This window comes from Diabrotica virgifera, chromosome 4, assembly GCF_917563875.1.
Source record: "Diabrotica virgifera virgifera chromosome 4, PGI_DIABVI_V3a".
Taxonomy (NCBI): domain Eukaryota; kingdom Metazoa; phylum Arthropoda; class Insecta; order Coleoptera; family Chrysomelidae; genus Diabrotica; species Diabrotica virgifera.
The window spans coordinates 177,604,562-177,615,644 of NC_065446.1; the positions used below are offsets into that span (position 1 = coordinate 177,604,562).

Here is an 11,083-nt window from a genome sequence, read left to right on the forward strand (position 1 = left end):
CTGAACTACTTTGTACAATATTAAAAAACCTTATATTTCAAGAAAGAAAACATCGAGTAGTATCCAAAAATATAAAAATATACAGCGTGTTCCATTAAAGAAAGATGAGTTTGTTTCCCCGTGTCGATAAGGGTGGCCTTGTATATTTGACAATATTTTTAGATTATAGTTATATCAGCGCTTTAACTTTTACCTAAGAGTTTTTTTTTCGCATCTCTTACACAAACGAGTAATTATTGGACTATCTCCCACTAATCTCTCACCCTGTATATAAACGGAAAAAGAGATATAATGGAGCCTAGAAAACTTACTGTATTAATTAAAAACCATTAATTGAATACCAGAAGTGGATATAACATGAAATTGAAGACTGTTTCCTTTCTCTTGATTAAGTAATTCATAATCTATTTAAGCCCTAAATTCAAATTCTATTTTAGAACAATTCCATTCCAAAAAACCTTTGTCGCATCCCTTTTCCTTATCAAAATACCTTTCAATCCGGCTCCATTCCGCCCAGCGTTACCAATTCCCACCAACTTTTATCCCCCATCCATTTATTATCAGTCTAAAAACCGCGGAAAACACACAGAACGAAAATTTAATTCAGAGTTTCGACCAACCCTGCATACCAAAATTTAAGATTTCGCTATATTAATATATTTTAACCGTAGTTCACTATATTAGAAATCATTTGAACATAAATAGATTTTTTGATGTCAAATCGTTACAATTCTACATGGTGTAAATGTTGCCACGAAATTAATAAAAAAAAGGTCCTAAACTACTTTGTATAATATTAAAAAACCTTATATTTCAAGAAAGAAAACATCGAGTAGTATCCAAAAATATAAAAATATACAGCGTGTTCCATTAAAGAAAGATGAGTTTGTTTCCCCGTGTCAATACGGGTGGCCCTGTATATTTGATAATATTTTTAGATTAGAGTCATATCGGTGATTTAACTTTTACCTAAATGTTTTTTTTTTCGCATCTCTTAAATAAACGAGTAATTGGACTTCCTCGCACTAATCTCTCACCCTGTATATAAACGGAAAAAGAGATATAATGGAGCCTAGAATACTTACTGTATTAATTAAAAACCATTAATTGAATACGAGAAGTGGAAATAACATGAAATTGAAGACTGTTTCCTTTCTCTTGATTAAGTAATTCATAATCTATTTAAGCCCTAAATTCAAATTCTATTTTAGAACAACCCCATTCCAAAAAACCTTTGTCGCATCCCTTTTCCTTATCAAAATACCTTTCAATCCGGCTCCATTCCGCCCAGCGTTACCAATTCCCACCAACTTTTATCCCCCATCCATTTATTATCACTCTAAAAAGCACCGAAAACACACAGAACGAAAATTTAATTCGCTCCCATTATATTTACCAAATCAATAAGCCAAACAGACGGCGCGAATACACCTTTTGAATCGCATCCTCCGTCCGCTACCGACCGGCCCCGGCCGTCCATATTCACCACCCCTAACTACTCCTCCGCGGCCGTTCCCCCGACCGCCAGCTCTTTGCCGATCCCATTACCACAAGGTTTTTCATCATAGGCGACAGTGCAAGAGGGACAGTATCTACTTTGTTTAATTAGTCAGGTCTCCCAAATATATCATTTCTCTTCATACATCTATCGTTTGGTCTTTTACAAAAACTACTCTTTTCTATCTTTTCGCTATCTTTTCCCATGCATGAAATTATTCACGAATTACTTTTTATACTAGGTTTTCTATACTTTTTATGCTCTTTTTAACTCACAGAAACTAGTATCGCAAAATTAAGCCGCTCTTCCACAGAAATCACAATAAGTTAAACAAGGATAAACAATACGGAATGTCTTTGATAGCTTATGAATTTCGACGTTTATAATTTTTAATGACAGTGACAGTTTATTGGTTTATTTGGATTTATAAATCAATAAACTTTTATTTATTTATCAAAAAAGTTTATTTGGTTTTATATTTATAAAAAATAAATATAATATTTCACATAAATAAAGGAAGAGTTGCAATACTGACTTTTGGGTCCCCAAACAAAGACGGTATCAACTTGTTAAATACTACCCTAAAACTTACAACTAAAATTTTACAAGACCTAATGAATCAGAGGATAAGTTTAGCAGATGAACAATAGGGTTTTCGTACTGGAAGATCGTGTACAGATGCAATATTCGTCATAAAGCAAATTACTGAGAAATCACTAGAGTATAATCGACCAGCATTTCTGTGTCTGATTGACTTGAAGAAAGCATTTGACAGAGTGAGACTCAAAGATGTAATCTATCTTCTGTATAATAGAGAAGTCCCTCTAGACATCATAAAAACTATTCAAAACATCTACCAAAACAACAAAATGGGAGTAAGAATAGATGGACAACTTACAGAACCTATAGATACAGGCAGCGGAATAAGACAGGGAGACTCATTGAGTCCTATGCTCTTCAATGTAATCATGGATGAAATCATCAAAAACGTCAACAAAGGACGAGGATATAGAATGGGAAACAAAGAAGTAAAAATACTCTGCTACGCAGATGACGCAATATTGATAGCCCAAGATGAAGATAGTCTGCAAAGATTAGTCCACAGATTTAACATAAGAGCAAAAGAATTCAATATGACAATTTCATCTCAGAAAACCAAAACAATAGTAATCAGTAAAGAACCAATCAGATGTAAAATAGAAATTGATGGTGTCAGTATTGAACAAGTAATGTAAAATACCTTGGAATTACATTGTCAAGTTACGGAGACCTAGACAAAGAAGTGAGAAATCAAGTACAAAGAACAAATAGACTGGCAGGATGCCTTAATAACACTATAGGGCGAAACCGACATATTAACACTGAGATGAAGTCAAAAATTTATAGAGCCAGTGTAAGACCCATAATAACATATGCATCAGAAACAAGACCCGATACAGCCACAACACCAAGACTACTGGAAACGGCAGAGATGAGAGTACTGAGAAGAATTACAGGAAATACACTGAGAGATCGAAAGAGGAGTAAAGATATCAGAAGACAATGTAACGTACAGAGTATAAACGAATGGACGCAAAATAGAAAAAGAGAATGGAACAACCACATAACCAGGATGGGGAGACACGTGTGGTCAAAATAGCAAGAGATAAATCGCCAATCGGTAGAAGAAGTATCGGCCGACCGCGCAAAAGATGGAGAGACAACCTTCCATAGAGGTAATGCGCCAATGAACAAGCAGAATTGCTTATAAAGAGGAAGAAGAAGAAGAAGAAGAAGAAGAAGAAGAAACAAAGACGAGTATTAGTAACACCGTAGTGTCGATAACTCAATTTGTAAAAAATTTGCAATTGTATCAATGCTTCCCCGTAATAGTCTGTATGGTGTTCAAGTTGATTAATGTCGAGACCATCAATATCCTCAATAGTGAAAAAAGATTAAACACTTCAATAAAGTAACTTTATAAAATACGTTCACGGGATCATAGCCATTTCCTAATTATTACCTACCACTTACACTCTGAAGGTAGGTATCCATACGTTGGTGCTCCGTGATTCGTGTAGATGTTCAAATGGACACGGCATGTGCTCCCCTACATATAATACCGCAAACCGGTTGAATCGAAGAGGGTGAGCGCCGAGCGGCGAGTACCAACGTGTCCACTAAGTGGAGCTGCTACACGGAGCACGGAACACCAACCTAGGTATGGATACGTACCTTGAAAGTACGTATCAATACTACACATCGACGTACGTTTCACTTTATGTTTTGATTTAACTTGTTTGAAAGTGAATCGTGACGCATGGGAAAAGTTAGAGTGGAAGAACTATACACAGGGTTGGGGTAAGGTATGGAACCAACTAAATATTCTTGAAACAAAAGGGACGATATTCATGAAACTTTGCATGTCGGTACAATAACACAGAATACATTGGACGCTACATTTTTTGTTACTACTCTACTTTCGGTTTTACCGGAAACACCATTAAGTTAGTTAATGTAAATGAGACATCCTGTATATTTTTGCGGATTTTAAAAGAACTTATTCCTAACGCAATCCAGGACGAAGAAGAACTTCACTAGTTAGAGAACTTGCGAGATTAGTATGGTGTTGATGCAATAAGCCATAAGCATACTGTTTAGAGTGGCAGTGAATAAAATTAAGATAGATATGATGGTAACCAGCGCTCTGAAATGACAGGAGTAAAAGGACTAGGACAGTTCTAGCTATTTTCCCAGGTAATATCCCATAAGAAATCGCTAAGGTCCATTTTGCTCATTTTTGTCTCATTTTACGCAAAGCTGACTCCAGGCTGACTCGACCTGACTCGACGCTGACTCGACCTGACTAAAGGCTGACTCGACCTGACTCGACGAGTGACTGCATTAAATTTGACTTAATAAAAAGAGTAAATGCCATCGAAACCACCTTGCCAACTAAACAAGAAGATATTTTGATAATGCTTAAAAAGGTATTTCAAGGGTTAGGTAGAATGCCAGGATATTAGGCAATCCATCGACCTGTCAAAGACAAACCACGTGATGTTTGGTTGGCACAGAAAACTGTTCTTAACCTAAACTAAATGTAAGTCGAGTCAGCCTGTAGTCAGGTCAAGTCAGGTCGAGTCAGCCTGTAGTCAGCTTTGCGCAAAATGAGACAAAAATGAGCAGAATGAACCTTAGCGATTTTTTATGGGATTTTACATGGGAAAATAGCTAGAACTGTCCTAGCCCTTTTACTGACAAGGTACTTGAAGAAGAAGTTGTTTCTAACTCAAAGATACCAAGTTTGGTACAAAAAATTTGTTAACAGGTTGATTGCCGAACACACCTATTGGTGTGCTTCGGTTTCCCGCTAGGATGACGAATACACCTATAGGCGTGCTGTGTATGGGTTTTGTTTATCAAACATAACAAATCACATTAGAGTTAAACAACAGCTCAACAAAGAAAACAATAATTTAACTTCAACCGTTCAAAATTCTCGCCGTTCACCTTCTGTCAAAGTGTAAGCCTATTTTTAAATTCGTGTGTTACTCTTTCTAAGACTTCTCCACGTATTAGTTCACATTCATCAATAAATAAATCTTTGTTTCAAATATTGCAAACATGATGATCGTCTAATGTAAGCACGTAACTTTAGATAACCTCCAAGAAAAATTTAACGGATTAAGGTCCGGAGAACGAGCAGCCTACAATATGAATGCTCTATGTCAAATTCGCATTCAAAAAATTTCTAACCCGTCGATAATAGTGGGGAAGCACTCCATCTTGTTTAAACCAAAAATATTGTGGTAACTGGCCATTCTGTTGAAGTGCAGGAATGTTGGTTATTTAGTAAATCTAAATACTTGTCGGCAGCCAAGTTTCAGTCTTTGAAAAATGGGCCTATATTAGTAATAATGTCTATTTTGGACAATTTCCGTCCAAACATTCAAGTTTTTTGGACATGATCACCATAACCGATTAATATTAATATTTCAATACATATATTATAATTAAACAAAAACAATCACAATTCGCATTGCCAAGCTGCACTAAAAGCTGAAGTTTAAAATTTCCTTGTCAGTACCAGTTTGGAACTGCTGTGATAATGGTGGACGAAAATAATTATTTGGGAGCATGGTTTTAATACCGATCTAGTTGGTTGATCATTATCATCACATTCTGCTGCAAACAGTTCATTATAAAAATTGCGGAGCACAACTGAGAAAGTTTTTTATGAGTGCTAGGGCACAAATAAATTGCTGGTAACTATATTGTCGATAGTTTTGTTAAAGAAACGAATGACCAATGTTATGAAATCTCATTTAAGCGTTAGCCTATTCAAGTTAACGTTATTTCTTAGGCACTTATTGCTAAACTCCGAGTGGAGCAGGGAGCCTGATTGTGGTGTATTGTAGCTAAGAAGCGAAGAGTTTAGTATTGTTAGCTCGTTAAGTAAGTTAACCAACCGAGAATAGAAAATACCTTTGATTTTACCAGCTGTACGTGGGAATGCCTCTTGATCACCATTTATGGCTTGCAGCTTGTATTATCTTCAATATCTTAAGGATAGGTGCTATTAGTACCCTTTTTACGTGAATATAACCATTGTGCGATATCCCAAAAGGTCGTATCTGGACGATGTCTGATAATGGAAAAATGAACTTGTGCAGCCTACTAAGAGAAAGTATTCTGGACCAGAGGCCAACAAAAAGGTTATTTTATCCTGCTTTCTACGAAAACTACTTCTATTCAGCTTTAGAACTCAAAGTAATCACTGTTGTTCTCAGTGTATATTGTCAACTTAGATGGCATCTCTGTAAAATGGGAAATATAGGTAGAGCAATATAGAGATTCTGCGAAAATAGTAAGAGACAAAAACTATTAGCAACTGCAGCGTAAATAGAGTTTCTTGAATTTTGGTCCGATTATTTGTTGCTTCGGATATTGCAAAATAAAACTAAAATTTCGAAAATAAAAAATTTGCTATTACTTTTGCGAAAATTAATTTAGGACTTTCATATTGCATGAAAAGTTGAATCAAACAGTCCATATAATGCACAAAAAATTTTAAGACGATGCGTCAATTAGTTTAAATTTTATTCAATTTGTTTATCCTAAAGTGCTTTTTTTTTCGCAATGTTATTGTTCAGAAAATAATAATTATACAGCAATTCTGTGAAAACAACATGAAAGAAGAATAGTCATATTTTAAAAGCATTTAAAAAATTATTAAAAAGTCATTTTTATCACTCAGAAAACATTTTACGAAAATAGAGTTATTTTTGGCTTATAAACAATTTGAATAACTTTGTTAATATTGACTGTAGGCTAAAACTACAATGGAATTTGAAAAACTGGTATTTTTATACGAATTTTCAAATAATGATATAAATACCTAGGACAGGTGTTTGTAAAATCTGATCAGATAAACGTATCTCCGAAATGGACAATAGACGTACCACATCACAATGTTTTATGAAAACTAAAGTGTTAAGGCTCACCCAAACCAACGCGAATTATTCGCAGCGGATTCGTGACGGAAAGTTCGCAGTCGAATTCCTGACGGAATTCGTAAAGAACTTCATATTGAAGCGAATATATTCGCGTCATACTCGTATGTGTCTAGTATTGAGAAGAGTTGGTGACAACGAAAAACAAAGAATACTACTCAGTGATCTCAATTCTTCACAAAAATGTATACATCATCAGGTGAAGAAGAAGCTCTTGTAATGTTAGCAATGGAGGACGACAATTCAAGGTAAAATTATTATCTATAGTTATCCTAAAACAACAATATGGACTATATTATGAATTTAATCTTAGGAAAAGAAGAAAATGGGTTCATGATATCAATCTAGAAAGACTGAAATGTGGGGAATATCACACGCTGATGCCTCAATTACGAAAAGACGATAAAAGATGCTACATTTATTTTAGAATGACAATAGATTGTTTCGATGAACTGTTGCACCTTGTAGAAAATGATATTAGAAAATCAGACACGAATTACCGAGAAGCTATTTCTCCCGAAGAACGGTTGGCCATAACATTAAGGTAAGAAAATGAAAAAAAAACTGCAGGCATTATTTATATCATTAATTTACTACAGTAAAAGAGAATAAGGATCAAAATAACTCTAAAATATACTTTATGTATTGTAAGGGTCAAAGGAATTGACATAGTTGGAAACTGATGGATTATGAGAAGCTGCTTGGTTGCAACTCTGCGCCAAGTTGTGTAGTGTAATATAATTATTTTCACAATTCACTTCATAGAACCCAGAAGTATTCGATTGTTTAGGTAATGCAGTGTCATTTGGTGAAGGTAGGGATACAACCGAAATACTTCCGACGGAAGAGGGGTTTTGATAGGTGTCTGTACTTTCAGCTCTAGATTGATGGCTATTCAAAGAACTTTCCTCCAATTGAAGCAACTCCTGCTCCATGATAACTTGCGCAATCTTCATTTTTGTTTCAATTTGCCTTCTAGGAGAGAAAGATTTTACCGTAGAAGCATGAGCCAAAAACAGTTGATCGGTAGCATCATGCACTACTCTCTTTTTGCTCTCAAAATAACTGATCATATCTTTCACAGATGTGGATGGCTCAGAATTGCGTTTTCTGTTTGTTCTGCCTGTAGAAGGAGTTTCATTTGAAAGAGTAACCCTAGGAGCTTCATTTCGAGTAGGTTTCGATGAGGAGGGTTGAATCTTATTCTGGGAATCATCTGTCTGAGTTGTTAGTAGATTTTTACTACACGTTGGTTTCTGTACTGCGGAATTTTCATCCGTTAATATATTTTCGGGTGATTCTATATTTGGGAATGCTTCAGATTCTTGTGTATCAACATCTGTGACATTGGATGCAGTCTTAGCAAAATTTAGGAACGGTTTGAACGATTCCATATGATCTGCCCATATCCATTTTTTTTTATCGCTTGCCGCTTGTCCAGTTCTAGTTTTATTAGTTCTTATGTACTTAGCGTACGTATCGCGCAGATTCCTCCATTTTTTTTTAATCTCATCCCCTGAAACAAAATACTCTTTTTTAGGTATCTGGCTACCGGAGATACATTTTATACAATAGGCCATAGTTTTAGAGTCGGGTTTTCGACTGTAAGTGCCATAGTTGTAGAAGTTTGTGAAGCTTTATGTAGAAATTTGCAACATATTTACTTGCCCGAACCAACTACAGAAATATGGAAAAAATCTGAAGAAGGTTTTAGAAATACCTGGCGATTCCCAAATTGTATTGGTAGTATCGATGGCAAGCATGTTACTATCAAGTGTCCAGACAAAACAGGATCTAATTATTGGTGTTATTTGAATAAGTTTTCTACAGTATTAATGGCTATTGTTGGCCCAGATTATAGATTCATTTCAGTTGATATTGGCGGTTTTGGTAAAAACAGCGACGGTGGAATATTCGAAGCTTCCAACATGGGAAGAAGATTTGAAACAAATCAGATGGGTGTACCTGAGCCGAAAAATCTCCCAGGCCAGAATGAACTTTCCCCCCATGTCTTAATTGGAGACGAAGCCTTTGCACTAAAACCATACTTGTTCAGGCCCTTTCCATACAGTCAAAGCAGAACAGATATTTTCAAGGAAAATTATAATGTGAGGCTCTGTAAAGCGAGAAGAGTAGTAGAAAACGCTTTCGGAATATTGGCACAAAAATGGCGTATATTCTACAGACCAATGGAAACAAAAATTGATACTAGTATTCTCATTGTGAAAACTGCATGTATTTTGCATAATTTTCTAAGGACAAAAAAATGTGATGATAGATTCATAGAACTTTTAGATCCACCAGAGCCTGAACTTGGAGCATTTCAAAATTTGGACAATGACCCAAGGAGAGCTGCAAGACTGGCATTTTCTGTTCGAGAAAAATTTGCCACGTATTTTAATTCAGGACTATGAATAAATTGTTCACGATGAAAATAATGGACTCTTCTTGCAGTAAATATAGTATTGTTTAGGCCTCTGCTTTTCTTTAGTCTTAGATGTAGAAAAATAAACCAATACAAATCGTACAACTACTCACCATTTTCGCCTATTTCTTCTCCTATTCTAGTCCAAATCTTGTCCTTTTTCCTTACATTTTTATAATCTTCATGAGAAAGGTCATAGAGAATAGGATACTTTCGAACCAACTCAATAATTCTCTCCATTTTCAATTTTTTCACATGCGAAACCACTGCGAAACTGATAAAAACGCTGTCGAGTGCGAACTAAGATTCCGGACGAATAAATACGCAGACAAAACGCATGCCCGAACGACGAAAATCGTACTTGTCTGAACTTGTATACTTACCACAGTGGAAACAATTCAATGCGAATCGTATGCGGTACGGAATTCCGCAGGTAATGCGAATTTTCCGCGTTGGTTTGGGGGAGCCTTTATGTGTTTTCCGTTTCCAGGGATCGACCACAATAGACGCCAAGTCTAGTGTAGTGTAGAAACTAGAAGGTTTCGAGATGCGGTGTTACAGAAGAATATTGCGCATTAGTTGAATGGACCGAATACGTACTAAAACCTTGTTAATTAGGATCGATGATAAACAAAGAGTAAAAACCATTAGAACCAGGAAATAAACATGATTTGTGCTTGTAATGATACACCCGGAAAGTACGCTTGGTACATATATAGGGAAGCAAAAAATATTCGGAAGAAGACATCCAGGAAGAACATCGTGTCTTAAAACCTCAGACAGTAGTATGCACAGACAAACAAATCTCTTTTCCGTGTAACAGCTAAGAAGATAATGATAGTGTGGTGTGGTGAGGATAGTGGTGAAGATATACACCAGGGAAATAAGGCAAAAATATACCATGTTCGGGACACTTGAGCAGCCAGGTTGCAAATGGGTTTTTTGGGTACTATATACCTAATACATTATAAATACAAAAATGCCCGTCACAGTTTGGACCAGCAATTTAGTTATTAACAAATAAGGGTCAAAAATGAGAGTTTTTTCGTTTAAATCGCTACAGGTAAAAATAGGGTAATTAAATGTCCTATTTATAATATTTTTCTTTTAGTAGATGTGTCAAGGTTTAAAATAGAGTTTCTTGAATTTTGGTCCGATTATTTTGTTGCTTCGGATATTGCAAAATAAAACTAAAATTTCGAAAATAAAAAATTTGCTATTACTTTTGCGAAAATGAATTTAGGACTTTCATATTGCATGAAAAGTTGAATCAAACAGTCCATACAATGCACAAAAAATTTTAAGACGATGCGTCAATTAGTTTAAATTTTATTCAATTTGTTTATCCTAAAGTGCTTTTTTCTCGCAATGTTATTGTTCAGAAAATAATAATTATACAGCAATTCTGTGAAAACAACATGAAAGAAGAATAGTCATATTTTAAAAGCATTTAAAAAATTATTAAAAAGTCATTTTTATCAATCAGAAAACATTTTACGAAAATAGAGTTATTTTTGGCTTATAAACAATTTGAATAACTTTGTTAATATTGACTGTAGGCTAAAACTACAATGGAATTTGAAAAACTGGTATTTTTATACGATTTTTCAAAGAAAAACTTTTCGCCCAGGTTAATTACGGTCAAAGTTAGCCACTTTTTTTATT

General features: G+C 35.1%; 1 protein-coding gene across 1 annotated transcript; it reads left to right on the top strand.

The window, feature by feature from the left end:
• Nucleotides 1–6,946: 6,946 nt before the first annotated feature.
• LOC114340214 (uncharacterized) lies at nucleotides 6,947–9,514 on the top strand. Its single transcript, XM_028290932.2, has 3 exons — nucleotides 6,947–7,241; nucleotides 7,307–7,537; nucleotides 8,534–9,514. Exons 1-3 carry the CDS (start codon nucleotides 7,177–7,179, stop codon nucleotides 9,405–9,407), a joined length of 1,170 nt encoding a protein of 389 aa, XP_028146733.2. The 5' UTR covers nucleotides 6,947–7,176; the 3' UTR covers nucleotides 9,408–9,514.
• Nucleotides 9,515–11,083: the final 1,569 nt, after the last annotated feature.

Coding starts and splice junctions, on each gene's coding strand:
- LOC114340214 (XM_028290932.2), top strand. CDS start 7,177: ATGTATACATCATCAGGTGAAGAAGAAGCTCTTGTAATGTTAGCAATG. Junction 7,242..7,306: donor ATGGAGGACGACAATTCAAG/GTAAAATTATTA, acceptor ATTTAATCTTAG/GAAAAGAAGAAAATGGGTTC. Junction 7,538..8,533: donor CGGTTGGCCATAACATTAAG/GTAAGAAAATGA, acceptor ACTCTTTTTTAG/GTATCTGGCTACCGGAGATA.